This window comes from Oncorhynchus nerka, linkage group LG20 (assembly GCF_034236695.1).
Source record: "Oncorhynchus nerka isolate Pitt River linkage group LG20, Oner_Uvic_2.0, whole genome shotgun sequence".
Taxonomy (NCBI): Eukaryota; Metazoa; Chordata; class Actinopteri; order Salmoniformes; family Salmonidae; genus Oncorhynchus; species Oncorhynchus nerka.
The window spans coordinates 79,345,521-79,364,703 of record NC_088415.1 but is presented as its reverse complement, the minus strand read 5'-3'; the positions used below and the strand labels follow the sequence as shown (position 1 = coordinate 79,364,703).

At 42.2% G+C, this 19,183-nt stretch overlaps 1 protein-coding gene across 3 annotated transcripts; it reads right to left on the bottom strand.

The window, feature by feature from the left end:
• Positions 1–6,346: 6,346 nt before the first annotated feature.
• On the bottom strand, positions 6,347–18,318 carry sdr16c5a (short chain dehydrogenase/reductase family 16C, member 5a). 3 transcript variants are annotated; one of them, XM_029623910.2, is made up of 7 exons: positions 18,212–18,318; positions 14,888–15,219; positions 14,326–14,457; positions 13,955–14,054; positions 13,168–13,312; positions 11,442–11,567; positions 6,347–7,550 (listed from the first exon to the last, which is right to left on the bottom strand). In XM_029623910.2, exons 2-7 carry the CDS (start codon positions 15,206–15,208, stop codon positions 7,454–7,456), a joined length of 921 nt encoding a protein of 306 aa, XP_029479770.1. In that variant the 5' UTR covers positions 15,209–15,219; positions 18,212–18,318; the 3' UTR covers positions 6,347–7,453. The 3 variants fall into 3 exon arrangements, with proteins under 3 accessions (XP_029479770.1, XP_029479772.1, XP_029479771.1); XM_029623912.2 differs by having other exon boundaries at positions 18,218–18,308; XM_029623911.2 differs by lacking the exon at positions 6,347–7,550 and adding an exon at positions 9,765–10,543.
• Positions 18,319–19,183: the final 865 nt, after the last annotated feature.

Sequence of the window (19,183 nt, the reverse complement as noted above, 5' to 3'; positions counted from 1 at the left end):
TGTAAGTAAGCATTTCACAGTAAGGTCTACACTGTTGGTTAAGGGCTTGTAAGTAAGCATTTCACGGTAAGGTCTACACTGTTGGTTAAGGGCTTGTATAAGTAAGCATTTCACGGTAAGGTCTACACTGTTGGTTAAGGGCTTGTAAGTAAGCATTTCACGGTAAGGTCTACACTGTTGGTTAAGGGCTTGTCAGTAAGCATTTCACGGTAAGGTCTACACTGTTGGTTAAGGGCTTGTAAGTAAGCATTTCATGGTAAGGTCTACACTGTTGGTTAAGGGCTTGTAAGTAAGCATTTCACGGTAAGGTCTACACTGTTGGTTAAGGGCTTGTAAAGTAAGCATTTCACGGTAAGGTCTACACTGTTGGTTAAGAGCTTGTAAGTAAGCATTTCACGGTAAGGTCTACACTGTTGGTTAAGAGCTTGTAAGTAAGCATTTCACGGTAAGGTCTACACTTGTTGTATTCCGCGCATGTGACAAAAAGTTTGATTTGATTAGGTACACCAGCCCGTTCACGAAAATGGATTGCTCCCTACAAGACAGTGAGTCACGTGGCCGTGGCTTGCTGTGTAACACAGGCAGACGGGTATCAAGGCATTCAGTTACTGTTGGATTGAACATTTGAATGGGTAAAACGAGTGACCTAAGCGACTTTGAGCGTGGTATGATCAACAGGTGTGCCGGACCCAGTATCTCAGAAACGCCCTCTTGGGCTTCACGCGCACATTATTTAAGGTTTACAGAGAATGGTGTGATAAATAAAAACCATCCAGTCAGCGGCAGTCCTGTGGGCAAAAACAGCTTGTTGTTGAGGTCAAAGGAGAATGGCAAGAATCGTGCAAGCAAACAGGCAGGCCGTAGACAGACAAATAACGGCGCAGTACAACAGTAGTGTGCAGAACGGCATCTCGGAACGCACAACTCGTCGATGCTTGTCACAGATGGGCTGTTGCAGCAGACGACCACACCGGGTTCCACTCCTATCAGCTAAAAGCAAGAAGAACACTGGACAATTGAGGAGTGGAAAAACTTTGCCTGGAACATGCGAGTTCAGTTTACTAGAGTGGTCTGTGCAGTCCCCAGACCTCCACCCAATAGAGCATCTTTGGATGAGATGAAATGGGTTGTTCGCAGCATGAATGTACCGCCTTCCAATCTGCAGCAACTGCGTGATGCCATCGCATCAGCATGAACCAACATCCCTTTTGGACATCCCTCCCCCTGCTACTACTTTCCCTATTTAGCCCATATCCCAATGCCCCAGGGCACTGATTGGAGACATTGCCCTGTGTAGGGTGCAGTCTTTTGGATGGGACGTTAAACGAGTTTCCTGACTCTCTGTGGTCACTAAAGATCCCATGGAACTTATTGTAAGAGTAGGGGTGTTAACCCCGGTGTCCTGGCTAAATTCCAATCTGGCCCTCATACCATCAGTCACCTAATCATCCTCATCTTACAATTGGCTCATTCATCCCCCCCTCCTCTCCCCTGTAACTATTCCCCAGGTCGTTGCTGTAAATGAGAATGTGTTCCCAGTCAACATAAAATAAGGATTAAATAAAGAATATAAATCTCTGAATCTGGAACATTTCCAACACCTGTAGAATGCCCTGAAGAATTCAGGCTGTTCTGGAGGCAGGTCTGATATTAGATGGGTGTACCTAACAACATTAAGACATTGTTCAGCATTATCTAGTTGAAATATGTCATTATTCCACTATTTGTATCCATTTGAATCACTTTCAATGGGGGACCTATATTTTGAAGGCCAACAGCAAATTCCACTATTGTGGATAATCCTTAATGTGGTTATTTTCACCCAGGTCCTCCTCACCTCTCCCTCCTTTCTCCCTAAGGATGCATCCACGTACATAGCTCAAAGAGCCAATTTATGCCTTGCACCACTCAAATTTTGTAACAATGCGGAGAGCTCAGTATAGCTCCGCATTGGCATAATTGGTTGATGGTAGCTGAGGGCGGGAGGTCCTGTATAAAACACAAACTCACTTCCTTGACAACAGCTCTGCGCTGCTCAGCGAAGGTTAAGAAGTATGAATGCCCTGGCCTCAGAGGCCACATCACCATAAAGGCGCTGCACGGTCAATCTGTGTCTGCATTGGCAGTGCAGCATTTGCGACTCTGCCTTGCGGAGGGAATAGCTCCATACCGCATCGCGGTGCACCTCCCTGACTTCCCTGCAGAAGTCAGGGAATTCATACTTCTTGCACTTCACTAAGCAGTGCAAAACTGTTGTGAGGGAAGTTGTCAAGGAAGTGACTGTGTTCATACAGGACCTCCCACCCTCACCTAGTCAACCAATCATGTCAATGTGGAGCTATACTGAGCCCGCCACATTGTTACAAAATTTGAGAGGTGCACCGCGATGCGGTATGGAGCTATTCCATCCGCAAGGCAATCAAACAAGCTAAGAGTCAGTATAGAGACAAAGTAGTCGCAATTCAACGGCTCAGACACGAGAGGTATGTGGGCAGGGTCTACAGTCAATCACAGACTACAAAAGAAAAACCAGCCTCGTCGCGGACCACGATGTCTTGCTCCCAGACAGACTAAACAACTTCTTTGCTAGCTTTGAGGACAATACAGTGCCACGGCCCGCTACCAAAACCTGCAGGCTCTCCTTCACTGCAGCCAACGCGAGTAAAACATTTAAACGGGTTACCCCGCGCAAGGCTGCAGGCCCAGACGGCATCCCAGCCGCGTTCTCAGCGCATGCGCAGACAGCTGGCTGGTGTGTTTACAGACACATTCAATCAATCCTTATCCCAGTCTGCTGTTCCCACATGCTTCAAGAGGGTCACCATTGCTCCTGTTCCCAAGAAAGCTAAGGTAACTGAGCTAAATGACTACCGGCCCGTAGCACTCCCTTCCGTCATCATGAAGTGCTTTGAGAGACTAGTCAAGGACCATATCACCTCCTGCCTACCAGACACACTAGACCCACTCCAATTTGCTTACCACCCCAATAGGTCCACAGACGACGCAATCGCAATCACACTGCCCTAACCCATCTGGACAAGAGGAATACCTATGTAAGAATGCTGTTCATCGACTACAGCTCAGAATTTAACACCATAGTACCCTCCAAACCGGTCATTAAGCTCGAGACCCTGGGTCTCGACCCCGCCCTGTGCAACTGGGTCCTGGACTTCCTGACGGGCCGCCCCAGGTGGTGAGGGTAGGTAACAACATCTCCACCCCGCTGATCCTCAACACTGGGGCCCCACAAGGGTGCCTTCTCAGCCCTCTCCTGTACTCCCTGTTCACCCACGACTGCGTGGCCATGCACGCCTCCAACTCAATCATCAAGTTTAATTACCAACAACGATGAGACGGCCTACAGGGAGGTGGTGAGGGCCCTCGGAGTGTAGTGTCAGTAAAATAACCTCATACTCAATGTCAACAAAACAAAGGAGATGATCGCGGACTTCAGGAAACAGCAGAGGGAGCAGCCCCCTATCCACATAGATGGGACAGTAGTGGAGAGGGTGGAAAGTTCCTCGGCGTACACATCACGGACAAACTGAAATGGTCCACCCACACGGACAGCGTGGTGAAGAAGGCGCAGCAGCGCCTCTTCAACTTCAATAGCCTGAAGAAATTAGGTTTGTCACCAAAAACACTCAAACTTTTACAGATGCACAATCGATAGCATCCTGTCGGGCTGTATCCTGTCGGGCTTCACCCCGCTATCGTCCAGAAGTTAAGGTCATTACAGCTGCATCAAAGCTGGGACCGAGAGACTGAAAAACAGCTTCTATCTCAAGGCCATCAGACTGTTAAACAGCCATCACTAACATTGAGTGTCTGCTGCCAACATACTGACTCAACTCTGGCAACTTTAATAATGGAAAAATGTATGTAATAAATGTATCACTAGCCAATTTAAACAATGCCACTTTATATAATGTTTACATACCCTACATTACTCATCTTATATGTATATACACTGTACTCTATACCATCTACTGCATCTTGCCTATGCCGCTCAGCCATCACTCATTCATACATTTTTATGTACATATTCTTATTCATTCCTTTACACTTGTGTGAATAAGGTAGCTGTGAAATTGTTAGGTTAGACTACTTGTTAGATATTACTGCATGGTCAGAACTAGAAGCACAAGCATTTTGCTACACTCGCATTAACATCTGCTAACTATGTGTATGTGACCAATCAAATTTGAGCTCATTTTGGCCTCGGGATCCCTCTGGAGGCTCCGCAATCGCGTCACACCATCCATACGGCGCCGCTGACCACATATGCAGATCAAGCATAAATTGGCTTTAAATGCTGCACGGCCAAAGCAGACGTTGGATTGACCATGCACAGCCTTTCAGTGTGCACTGCTTAGAGCATGTAACATCATCAAGAGAGCCAAGGAAGGGATGTATGGGCATTGCGCACCTTAGACAACCTTAATCACTTATGATTTGAATTGTGAAATGTCTGTTCTGGAATACATTATTCTCACATAAATGAATGCATTTAAACTATCAATGGAATACATTTCTGTGCAAGAGAAAACATTTTTGGTACCAGACTAGAATTTTTGTTGCACTGTATTTCAGGCTGCTTGGCTTCTGAGGGTTCCAAGAACGGTCTATCCCCTCTGTGTGACACCAGTGACCTCTAGTGAACAAAATGTAGTATTGCAATGTCCAAAATAATCTCACCTACACTACATTAATTTTTTTATTTTACCTTTATTTAACTAGGCAAGTCAGTTAAGAACAAATTCTTATTTTCAATGAAGGCCTAGGAACAGTGGGTTAACTGCCTGTTCAGGGGCAGAATGACAGATTTGTACCTTGTCAGCTCAGGGATTTGAACTTGCAACCTTCCGGTTACTAGTCCAACACTAACCACTAGACTATGCAAACCTACACCAAGGTCAGCATGAGTAAGTCAACTGTACTTCACATCTAGATAACAATATTGCAATTCTCTCCAGATGAGATAACAAACTGAGTAACAACTGAAGGGTCAGGAGGTTAAATCAGATGTTTAAAAGATGATCTAATACATTAAATGAATACATCAAATCTCCCCCAGATGCATCCATTGTATTTGGAGACATCTGGGTTTGAATCCAACTGTTGTCATTCACTAGCCTGGCTGACGTGCAGACCGACATGGTACACAGTGAGGAGAGTGACGTGCAGACCGACATGGTACACAGTGAGGAGAGTGACGTGCAGACCGACATGGTACACAGTGAGGAGAGTGACGTGCAGACCGACATGGTACACAGTGAGGAGAGTGACGTGCAGACCGACATGGTACACAGTGAGGAGAGTGACGTGCAGACCGACATGGTACACAGTGAGGAGAGTGACGTGCAGACCGACATGGTACACAGTGAGGAGAGTGACGTGCAGACCGACATGGTACACAGTGAGGAGAGTGACGTGCAGACCGACATGGTACACAGTGAGGAGAGTGACGTGCAGACCGACATGGTACACAGTGAGGAGAGTGACGTGCAGACCGACATGGTACACAGTGAGGAGAGTGACGTGCAGACCGACATGGTACACAGTGAGGAGAGTGACGTGCAGACCGACATGGTACACAGTGAGGAGAGTGACGTGCAGACCGACATGGTACACAGTGAGGAGAGTGACGTGCAGACCGACATGGTACACAGTGAGGAGAGTGACGTGCAGACCGACATGGTACACAGTGAGACCGACATGGTACACAGTGACGTGCAGACCGACATGGTACACAGTGAGGAGTGACGTGCAGACCGACATGGTACACAGTGAGGAGAGTGACGTGCAGACCGACATGGTACACAGTGAGGAGAGTGACGTGCAGACCGACATGGTACACAGTGAGGAGAGTGACGTGCAGACCGACATGGTACACAGTGAGGAGAGTGACGTGCAGACCGACATGATACACAGTGAGTAGAGTGACGTGCAGACCGACATGGTACACAGTGAGGAGAGTGACGTGCAGACCGACATGGTACACAGTGAGGAGAGTGACGTGCAGACCGACATGGTACACAGTGAGGAGAGTGACGTGCAGACCGACATGGTACACAGTGAGGAGAGTGACGTGCAGACCGACATGATACACAGTGAGGAGAGTGACGTGCAGACTGACATGGTACACAGTGAGGAGAGTGATGTGCAGCCCGAGTCTCCCTTTAGTCAGGAAAGTCATTGACAGGACTAGAACAGGTTTTAAATTCTCCACAAGATGGGGCTATGATCACACAATCACCAAGTAACCACATTTAGTACCTGGTCAGGGATCATTCCAGAACCACCGGAGATATAAGAAATATTTAAAAAATGCCTGACAGAAGACTTTGATTTCAAACTTTTTACTATTAATAAAATGTCCCATATCATTTGGCTTTCAACACAAACACGTTTAAAAATGGATAATGTTCAGATACAGTTACACACAACATGATGCTAAAAGAGCGATAATTAATATGTAACAGGACACATGGTTGAAATAAAATGATTAGCTCATATTGTCAACTCTTCAGTGTCAACAGAAAACATCTTCCTTTAACCAATAAACAGCTCAGTTGTTCAAATGTAAAGGGTAGGTTCAGAGGACAAATACTGTATACTCGGATAATTTTCCAACAAAACAGAACATTATTTATCCTAACCTTCCGATCCAATGCCTAGCACCTCTGTACAGAGCCACTGGATGCATGTGCATTATTACTTCATTGATTATCCTAATGGCAGTAGAGGAAACCGTCATCTGGCTACTGTAGACTTAGAGAACTTCACAAAACTAGTCCAGTACACACAGGTAATTATCCTTTACATGACAGTTTTCTAAGCTTCTCTACTAGGCCTTTTCTAATGTGTATTGTGCATGTGTACGCATGGGGTAATCTAACCGCTAATGACAACATTGCAGTATACTGTACCTCCATACTACTCTGTGAAGTTGACTTCAATTCAACATCTGTGGTTCTGGTTATCACTGTCGGTGAAACTGGTTCGACCTCAAAACAATGGACCTTTTAAAACAAGTTAACATAAAAAATAAAAAAACAAGTGCGTCAATAATAATAAAAACCTTCCAATTTTCCTTTAGGCCAAAAAGAGGACATATTCCACTGAACGGTACAAGAGTGAAATAGCTACCAAATTTAGCAATACTTACGTGTCAGTGTAGTGAGCTAACACCATATATTTATGCTACAAAAACACAATGTTACATCAACTTTTAATACATTAATTATTTGATTACCAATACAGCCTACACATATAATTTGTCTGCAGAGTTGAACTAGTAAGTAGGCTTTTCTTCACACACTAAAATTAATTATAAACAAGAATAAAACAAGTAAAAAGAGAAACAAATACAGAAACATGACAGGCACTATTAATCTCCTTTGAGGCACTAATATTACAGAGTATGTGGTCTCTTTTTTTCCTCTCTTCTCTACTCCACCTTCTTGACGCGTCCTTTGAAAGCATCCATAAAGTTGAAAGCTCCCAGATACATCCCCAGCAGAATCGCAAGCTTGGCGGGTATAATACTGGTGATAAAAACAGTCAATTAGGCTACATATTATCAATGATCACTGCAATGCGCAATTTATAGCTTATTAGGAGAACAAACATAGTCTAGAAGAGAAAGTGAGTCCAAATTACTTCATTAGAACTTCATTAGAACCAACTACATTAAGTCATCTATTCTGTTAGCTAGCCTAACTAACAGAATAGATCACTAGCCTAACTGGTAATCACAGTGGGACTAAATTAAACCCCTTAATTAAAGAAGAAAACACTGATGAAAAATCCAATAAATTATTCAGGGGATAATTGACGCTGTTTGAATGTCTTCCAGTCCAGTAACAAAACTTATTTCAAAGGGCATAATAACCTCATAATTGCACTACTTATGATGTTAAGAGAAGCCATTTCATGCTTTAATCATTTTGTCTAATTGGTAGCGAGTGATTACATCTACCATATTAGTCATGGCTGTATTGTGTTGTAGTCGACATGAAGCCAACGACTCACTCTTTCATTCAGACTCGTTCTCAAAGGCCTCAAGGAACTAAAGTAGCCATGGAAATCATTCCAAATCAAAACTTCCCCACCAGACTTCTAAAAGCCCTCTTTCTCAAGGACATTTCCATAACACCTTGTGTAGAAAAAAAAAAAAAAAGTGTAGAACCTTGTGTAGATTTAAAATGTTGAGGTTGCATTTGTCAATTGCCGTCCTAATCAGGTGTAGGTCTGAATAAATATGTTGTATCCAGCTAAATGTAGTCTGGCAGTCCACTCAACCAGGTGCTTCTATTACAGCAACTGCTCATTGGCATCCGTACTTAACATAAATGCATAAGTAAGTGTTCAGCAACAGCCCAAAGGCTGGCTGATGGCGATCGAGTCATTCCCATCTTACCGTCCAAACGCATTGTATGAAGCCGGTAATAGACTTGTATCTCCTGGACTGGTTCGTAGCTAAAACATTATCCAGTCAGGCTGCAAAGGCATCGATTTCCTCCTTAACTAAATGTAATGCAGGGTAGCCTAGTGGTTAGAGTGTTGGACTAGTAACCGAAAGGTTGCAAGTTCGAATCCCCGAGCTGACAAGGTACAAATCTGTCGTTCTGCCCCTGAACAGGCAGTTAACCCACTGTTCCTAGGCAGTCATTGAAAATAAGAATTTGTTCTTAACTGACTTGCCTAGTAAAAAATAAAGGTAAAAAAAAAATTAAAATGGCAGGAAGGCCGGAATATATGCACTTTCTTTATGAAAATACCCTTTTCCACCAAGCTAAAGTGGCTAATGCCTAGGAATGCTAGTCTCGGGTGTTACGTATCGGGTTCAGCCAATCAGGTTGCGGCAGTGTGGTTTACCCCTGACTGAACTCAGGGTGCAACAGGAAGTAGCATTAGCCACTAGCCTGGTGGTGGAAAATGGTGTTTCAAAGAACGTACTCATATCTTGAGTTTATTTCCTCCTTCTCGCAATTAAAATGTAGGAAATCAACACCTTTGCAGCCAGAATAGAAAATGTTTTAGGTATGGACCGGGTGTATTGCCAGCTGCATACAATGAGTTTGGACCGTAAGATGGAACCATCAATTCCAGATCAATAGCGCCATCTGCCAGCCTTTGGATAGCATTTACCGGTACCTGCCAGCCTTACGGAGATACTAAGGCAGCCTAATTCTGATCTTTTCCCCCACTAATTGGTCATTTGGTCAACACATCAGAACTTTTCACATAAGATATTTTTCAGAGCTGATCAGATTGGGCAAAAAGACCAATTAGATTAAAAAAAGATCAGAATTCAGCTTACTGTTGAAATACAGCCAAAGACAAGGTGTTGTGATGTCACGTTGGCAGAGGGGGGACATTGATGACCTTTTTGATAACCTTCAAAATAAATTGAAAAAGGTGATTTTTTTAATATGATCGATGCAATATGCTCTGGGGTGTACCCAAGTGGCCCTGCCATTACAACAGAAACTGTTTCCCCATTTCTAGGGGCATGTTCAGGAGAGTACAACATTACAAAAAGTTCTGATAGAAATGTATGGTGTAGATATGTATGGTGTAGATAAGAAAATATATGATTGTCGTACAATGAGAATCATACCAGCTGTGTATCAGGTTGTTTCCCCTCATTAAATACACCCCTGTAACGACTGTATTAGCGCTGACTAGGTTTGCACTGGGTATGAGTGAGGGTTTGCTGAATGATTGTAGAGCCTTGACTAACAGATTACTTCATCTTGTCTTACAAAAACACATTTTTTATTATAATTCTTGAAGTAGTCACATTTCCCAATGGGATTTACAATTATGGCCATATAAAAAGTTGAAAATACACCCAACCACAAAAGTGCATTTCTACATACTGTAACAGGTATTTAATTGATGCACAATGGCTCTTTAACAACGGCATTAGGCCAAAGTGAAACATTCAAACAGCTGACAGATTTTCGTAATTCAGTAGTCAAAAACAAACTCCCTCAATCTCACTAGTTCCCTAAAATATGTATCTGTATGCAAATTCATCAATGCACATGAACAATCCTTCTACAGGGCTTTGGGTGAGGTCTGTTTCACAAATAAAGTGACAGAATGTACCTTCAGTACTAGTGATAATGCAGTAACACTATGCAGATTCAATTTTCACCAGAGGTATCAGGGAATTCAATGCTGACAATTTACCTCAAGCTGTTGGATAATGTAAATGTAATGCTAACAGAAATCACCTCGGAGCCCTCTTAACAGCGTGACATGTAGACATAACCGTTAAATCTACATTTTGCTATCGGTAGCCAGTGACGCTGATGCACGAATGGCTTCGTATGTTACAGAAAACACAATTCACACCCTGAGGGTGTGTGAGTTTGTTGACCATAGGCATGGGTTAAACGAGGGTCAGAGTGCAAGGGGCTCAAGTGAAGATCAGTGCAGCTTAAGGCTTGTTGTCTCACAGTGCTCTGGGTTCTCGAAGGCACCCAGGTACTTCCCCAGGAGAGCTGCCTGCTTCCACCTCAAGGAGCTATAAGGACACGGTGAAGGGAGGTCAGCAACTTTATAAAACACTCTTCACTCTTTGTGAATTAACAATCTAAGATTAATAACCAACAATAGTGGATCTGAAGTGACATTTTCAACCAGAACCTGTGATCATTAATATGTGCCCCCAAATAACCACATTGTGTCACAATGTCTTAAGATACCACATGTACTTGAATGCATGTTAGTGAAAGAAATAACATGTAACAAGTTTCTTTGAACTATATCAGAACTGACAGCCTGCCTGATGTAGTGAAGTAACAAGCTTCATAAGTGCTCACAGTTTAGCCTGGCAATGCATTCGTCCATAGACAAAAATACTAAAGCTGTTGCTTGGCAACCCAGCTCAAATGCTTGGGTCCACATACACCAACAGTATAAAAATGCTTTGACTTAAAGCTTGGGGTGGTTTGGTTTCTCTACAAGTGCTAGTCACAAACCAGATGTTTGTCTGTCCATCCTTCCTCGTCAATTACTACAGTATTTACTACAGTAAATAATTCAACATCCTGTCCGAGACTTGAAGACTCACTAACAGGCTAGTTTGGGTCAGGAACAGTAAAAACAAAAAAGTAACATCTAGGGAAGATGTGGACTATGCTAATTGAAAGACTTCCATAAACAACTTGTGTCAGGGAGGGAGGCTAGAAAACTAGACAGAGGGCACCCTACCTGGGCATAGAATAGTGAAGGAAACCGTTTGTGACCAGGGGTATGACATTACTGTGCATTTTGAGCATGTAACCATTTCTGAGAATTGTGTGACTGACAGTGTCATTGTGCGTGTTTGTGCAGCAGATCTGAGGCAGTGCGACAAATAGCTAAACCCAGCATGCTATCCCATCATGAAGTGTAGAGTGGAAGAACATAAAGGGACTCACTTCTTCAGGCCTATGATAAGATACATGGTCCTTGGGAGCAGAAGGTAGACCTGGTCAGTTAAAATGGCTTCAATGATCTTGTTTGCTACGTAGTCTGGATCCAGGACGGGCAACAAGAGAGGCCACCTGTGGGGGAAACAATTTATTTGACCTACTAGCACAACTGTAGCCAGTCCATAGTATGTAATGTTTCTTCTTGTGTACAGTACACACTTCTATGTTTGTTGTTGATAGTGATAAATTATACAACGTGTGGGTATAATCCTGGATGCAGATTGGTTAAAACCGCATTCTAGTCGGTATCCATTCCACAAGTTACCACTGGTTAAATCTATGACGTTCAAATGCCTATTTACTCTGTTCCATCTCACTTCGCAATCCACTGTTTTATCAGCCCAGCCAGGCAATTTATAAACTTGATCTCCACTATAAAAAGCATCTATACATGATCTCCCATTTATTTTATACTAGCATTGATTTTTGAACGGAGATTTGTATAAACCTTTGTCAGTCTACAACATTTGCAACATTGTTTCAATATTGAAATTCGATCTTCTGGTGTCCCATAATAATGAACATGTCGGGAGGAGACAGACATGCATCTTTTCTCAACCAGTGTAAATCATGAATCAGCTGGCATAATTTATGGATATATACAAAGAAACAGCTAAAACAAAATGCAGCGAGCTTGCCGTCTTTCCAGCTCCAATTTAAAGTAATTGTGTTAGCTGTGTTGTTGGCTAGCTCCTCTGAACAAGTGTCCCGACGAGAGAGCAGATTTCCTATGCCAGGTGAAATTGCACATCGTTAGCTCATTGTTATGGATGTATCCAAATAAATGTCACTAGAAAACAGATTAAACAAACGCAGCTACTTCGCTGTTATTCTGGCTGCACTGTTTGACGTTACTGTAAGTTGGCCGTAATTGGGTAGCTAGCGAGCAAGCAAGGGATAAAAACGTTGCCAGACCGTTCTAAATGTTCCATCTCCGGCAACCGAACCGATAGAACGAACGACCAGCCGGCTTGGGTAGGAACCCTAGATTTGTGTCAGGACTATATCTTGTGGGAGGATGAAATAGTATGAATAAATTCATCAAAATTACATGAATGAAAATGTCAATCATTATTTGAACATGTTGGTAACTCATAGTATAAAAGTGATAATGCCTTTGAAGCCAGTGTTTGGAGGATATATTGGAACGATTTGCCTAACACCCCTGCCAATATATCCTCCAAACGCCGGCTTCTCTGGCATTATCACTTAATGGTACCATAGGGCCAGCAATTTCAACTAGCAACGTTGAGTATCAGTCCACATATTTGACCTTTTATACAGTGTTGTGACAATAGGCATTAGTAACTCACAAGCACAGCTCAGAGAGGAAGTCTCCCAGAACTTTTGTAAGTCCTGCCTCAACACAACCTATTTTGCCCTGTCAATGCTGAGACAAGGTCATAAAATTATTTATTTTTTTAATTCAAAAGTCTCTCGTAGGGAGTTTCAAAGGAACAGAACTGGCCCTGACATTTAAAGAGATTGCATATTAAAGTAGTTTTCTACATGGATGCAAACCCTTTTAGCAGGATTCAATCTCAAACTTGTAATGAGAAACTTTTAAAAAATATATGCAAAGAGGATAACCCTTTATAAAAGCATTAAAAATAATTGGACAACTTTAAAGTCAAATTAAATCCGGTATAACACCTTATGGCAAATAACTTACTTAGTATTGCAGCCATCGAACATGCCAGTATTGATGAAGAATGGACACACTATGGTAGTCTTGACTCCATCCTTCCCAGTAGCCAGCAGCTCTAGAGCCACGGACTCAGCAAAGCCAATAGCAGCAAACTTACTGGCACAGTAATCTATCAGGAGAGGGAAACATGTATTTGCAAACAGTTTTAGAGCAGGTTAAACAAAGTTCTCTACAGCAAGATAATGTTTGTCTATACTAAATTGTGAAATTGCATTGGCAATGTCAACATCAATTAAGTGTTGAAATAGACTGTCCTTGAACCATTTTTTCAGTCCATCTACCTCAGTCTGTTTTTGGAACTTTCAACTACAGTACAGTAGTACAATAAGTTACACATTAAACCTCTACCCCATTCGAGGTCGACTGATAACATCTGTATCGATCAGCTCCATGATAGGAATCTGATTGCATAATGTACTGGCCAGAGTTTACAGCATAGACAAAGGTAATGTTCTGCACAATGGCTACAGGGTGTGTAGCACTGTTGGGAAAAGGACCTGTAACTAAGCATTTCACTGTTAGTCTACACCCGTTCTTTACGAAGCATGTGACAAATAAATGTCCTTAGATTTTCTGTGCAGGCTTTTGTTCTTGCATTGCACCAACACCTGATTAAGCCAGTCATCAAACATTGATTAGCCATCATCAGGTGTCTTGGTGCTGGACCGGAACAAAAGCCTGCACATCCCGTCACTCTCCAGGTCCAGTATTGAGGAACATTGGAGTAAGTCATGCATAGTGGGTGATTTACCTGCTAGCCCATTGACACCAATCAGACCAGCTGAACTGGCAATGCTGACCAGATGACCGTGGTTGTTGGCAGTCATCGCTGGGAGAAAGGCTTTATATGTCTAGAGAGAAATTAGCAGGAGAACTTATACAATGAAATATGAATCAGTACACAGATCTGTGTTCATTTTGATGGGTGAGGGTGGAATTGACACTACAAGGGACATAGGCCTACAATGAGGTTAGAGACATCAAATTTTTAGAAACATATTGGCGGATTTAGGATAATGCTTTCACATTTAAAATGCCTGCACTGACAGATAAAGACAGCAAGTGAGCGAAACCAGACAAGACAGTGTGCGCAGATGTGCACTAGTCATCTCATTTTCTCACCCAAAAGTGTGCCATGGTGTTAACTTCGAAGGTTTTCTCAATGAGGGAGTCTGGTGCATCCATGAACTTCCTGCCCGTGACGATGCCTGCGTTGTTTATGAGAATGCTTACATCCCCCACCTCTATCTTGACCTAAACATAGACATGTGTTAACTTACCACATTACTTCAAAAACACGCGTTGATTCGACACACACCACATCTTTGTTTCCTACATCCTGGCGACTCACTTATGGTAAGGATTATATAACATTGTTGCTGTGTAATTATGGACATGGGTAACAGGTTGAACCTGGGGGGGTATTTTAAGAGGGACTGAACTGGTCGATTTCTCATCTGTTTTTCTGTTGCTCAGATTTCAGTCTTGGGGTTGTGGTTCAATGTGGGTGTGTACCCTGGCAGTTTGGGGCAGTTTTCAACCCTCCGGAATCTATTTAATATCACTGCCATCCAATCACAGGAGACCATAAGGCTTGCTGAGAATTACCCAACAAAGCAGCAACACTAATTCAGCAAAGTATAGTCTTGATGGAAGACTAGTTGATAAGAATCAGGTGGATTACCTTGTCAGCCACTCTGTAGACTTCAGACTTGTCACTGCAGTCACACAAGTAGTAGTGGACCTTAGTCGCCCCTTTCTCCTTCACTAGCCTTGAAGTCTCCTCCATGCCCTCCTGGTTGATGTCCCACAAGACCAGAGAAACGCCCAGGGGGGCAAACTTCTCAGCCAGGAGCCGGCCAATGCCGCTGCCCGCCCCAGTGATGAGGACGATTTCACCGGTGACATTTTTGTTCTTGGGTGGGATGAACAGTCGGACAAACGCCTCCATGTTGTAATAGATCGACATTACGATCACTTGAAGGGTTTCCAGGAGGAAATTCATTCTTCTGATCCCTGGAAAGACAGTTGTCACAATTAAAAAGTTCATTTGTTTGCCAACTTCTGTTTGATTTGATTGTTTTATTTTTTTTGTCTATTGAATAGATTGCAGAGGAGTGTTTTATAGCCCAAACTTTGCAGTTTAGTGTTCTGCTTTTGTAGTTGGTCAAATACATTTCTGTAGCCTATAAGATCAGCATTGTTTGATCTGAAAAGGATAACTTTCAACTGATAATATATTGCATGAAATGCAACTAGGCTATTCATGAAATCACACGACAAACTCAAAACACACAAGTTTGATTGTGATGTAAACAAAATGCATGTGCACTAAATTAGGGCTGGGCAATATGGACAAAATATCATCACGGTATTGAAAAAAATTGGATGGTATGACGGTACTTAATGTTTTTGAATAATAAAAAGTTCTACATTTGCTTTATGAGTAACGTGCGACCCTAGGGTGCTAAGAATGACAAAAATCAGTCTTCTCCATTCTGATTGTTTTATATGGTTCAATTCAACCCAAAATAATTTATACATTTTCTGCACTCATTTGAGATCATTTCCACACTGCCACGTAGGGCTGCACAATATTGTCAAACCATCTAGGCCTCATTTCAAACCAAATGTTGCAATTGCAATTTGACTTGCGATTTAGAGCAAAACACTTGGAGGATAGAATGACAATTCAAATTCTATAGTTGGAATATAATAGTGGGCACTTTGAATACAGTGTTTGACAGGACAATGAATGAAAATGCCACGGGGAGGAGTTATTGTGACAGGGTACACACCAAAGTGTTGACAAGTGTTTCCTAGGGGACCCTATAATCTTTGGCTACATTGAATGTTCTCTCTTAACTACATGAAGTAGCTAACATTCTTACATTGCACATTCCTCTGATTTAGAAGTCACAGCTGCACAAACATGCTGATCTAGGTCTACACAAACACTGGTATTATCAGGCTGCATAGCCAATTTGCTCTGATTCAGTACATTTATTAGCTAGCGATTAGCTTTAGCGGCTTTACAAGATTTAGGCCAAACTTGCTAAGACAAGCTAGCTGTTGGCAGATGTAAGAAAAATGTAATTATAGAACGCTAGTGGACTTATATTAAAAAGCAAAGTGAATACAGCATTGTTGTCATCAATATTGTTGTATGCGCTGCATTGACCATGAAGACTGAACGCAAGAGTCTCGTGGTCGAGGAACAACAAATGTGCTCCTTGAGTGACAGAGGGCGGGGCTAAGTCTGTGTGGAAAGCGGCATGGAGAGAGACCGCTGAAGTAGCGCAGTGAAACTTTTTTTTTCTCCCCCCAATGGACAGTACACATGCCGTATCACATTTAACAAACATTCAAATACCGTTATAGAAGGTAAAGTAAAAACCCAAACCGGTCCGTGCATCAATACCGGTATATTATAAAATACGGTATACCGCCCAGCCCTACATGACAGCCCAGAGCGAATACAAAAGTAGCAAAATATAAAATGTCAGCGTTTCAAAATGTATCCACATTTCACCCGTTTCCATCAAATTGCCAACGGATTTTAATGCGAATATTCAAAAATCCTCATTAAAAAAAAAAATATGCCAGAGGGGTGTCACCATTAAAATGTGCGTGATGACATAGTGCAAATAAAAATTACTTTCGTGGTTAAAATGACCATGTACCGAAAAAGTTACATTTTCAACTGGAATGGTTGTTTGTAAGAATGTTGTGTTATATAATGGATGTGCCGACTGGTCTTGGCACGTGTGCTCTAGCAAATAGTTCACAGTCATGGCCAAAAGTTGAGAATAATATTGAACTGATTTTTACCAAATTTCATCTTGTTAGTCACCCTAACTCAGATATCACATTCAAAACTGCAAAATGTTTCTCCACCCAAAGGCAAAATTGGTAGAGTAGCAGGAAATGTGTTATGAAATTGCTAAATATTTTAACAGCCCCATGGCAAAATTGCAAAGGCTAGGGCTGGCACTGACTTCATAATTTTTTATGTCAAAACAGCAGCCAGGACTCAATCATCATGTCACCAGAATAAGAACCTCGATATTTATTGGAAAGGGGCATCAAGATCATTACCGTGCATAAGTTCATAACTTATTTCATCTGTAGCCCAATAAACTGCATGCTTTCCCGAGTCGTAGTGGGAGTACCACACACCTGTATCGTGTGACTTTCGATAGGATGGTTTAATATATCAAAGATGCTCTATTATATTGGTAAGATAGACAAGTGACCGCTCTAAAAATGGAAATACATGTTCTCAAAGAAGGAAAGCAGGCGAGAACAGGTGGGACATTCTAGACAATGAGAGGGCTGATACGCGTATGAACAGGCCATTTGGATTGATGGCGCATCTTTGTAGCCCTCAGTGGCAATGTCCATACTAATGAGTCCATCACTCTACAACAGGCACAACTGATTAAAAGTTGCATTTCCACAGTTACCGAAATACCACGTGTAAGGAATACCAACCTAACCATTGCGAAACTTCTATTCGATAAAATAAGCCTAACGTAGCGTATGATCAATTACATTTTTTTAACCAAATGCAACACTCGGACCTCCATACAAACATTCCGCACTTCGTGGACATATTTTAGTTTGAGTAAAACCTCTCGCTTCGCCTCTTCCACGCTGAACATCAAAATCTGTGCATAAAGGCGTTTCCGCCGTAATTTCTCGCATTATACATTTAGCGTATTTTGTCGACATTTGTCAAATTTACCGACAAATTCAATGTTTCCATCAGGCCAACCGTGGCACTCTAACAGACACGTCCTTGACTCACATTAAAAATGCTGGATGTAAACCTGATTTCTAAATCAGCTTCAACCTTACATATTTTGTAACAACTATCGCTTCATTTCAACACTGCAAATGCGGGTCTGTTAACGACCTATGCACTCGCGAATCAAAGCACCAAAAAAAGACGAACTGAAACAGGATTTTGTCTCCTTATGTTGAGATATGTCTTCAGTGACGTTACCTGCACCTTCAGCGTGGTTTATTCGTTGCTTTCCCGTCGTCAAATGCCTGAACAGTGCAGCCTACTTTCCTTGAACTGAGCTGGAGCCTGGTTATGTAACGTCACATGACCCCCAATCAAAGCCACTAATCAAAGCCAGAAAGGAAGAGAGAAGCCCAACGGGGGGAAATCTGTCTCCCTCCAGCAGGTGGCGTTTCATCGTTGTTTTGCCCACCAAGCAAGGAGTATGGAGGTCAATGAAAGTGTTGAATATAATTTTTTATTTTTTTACCTTTATTTAACTAGGCAAGTCAGTTAAGAACAAATTCGTATTTACAATGACGGCCTACCAACAGGCAAAAGGCCTCCTGCGGGGACAGGGTCTGGGATTAAAACACATGACAACACAGCATGGTAGCAACACAACATGACAACAACATGGCAGCATCACAACATGGTTGCAGCACAAACATTATTGGGCACAGACAACAGCACAAAGGGCAAGACGGTAGAAACAACAATACATCACGTGAAGCCCACCCATCACGTGGGAGCTAGACAGCTTGTTCCTTTGTGGACAACGACTCCCATTGTTAGGGCACAGAGATTTGTATCTTGTCAGTATATCCATGTTCGTTGTCAAAACTCGAGCTCTGGAACTACACAAGGAATTGTGGGATTTATTGACGTTTGTCATTCACAAGTGCCTGCAGACTATATTTTACAACACTATTTCGATAGTTTCTCTTGTAGAATGTCAAAACAAAAATTTCCACACAAAAAAATGACCGACTACATAATCACATGGTACATAACAATTCAAATTTTCTGAAGCATAGACCTAATGTGAGATTAATGAGGGTTGACAAGACATTCAATTAATAAGAATTGATTAATTAATTAAATTAATTAAATATTTTTCATATATATAATATTGTATTTTCCCTATATTCTTTTTTTTCAATGTACATTGCAAATACAAACTTATACATG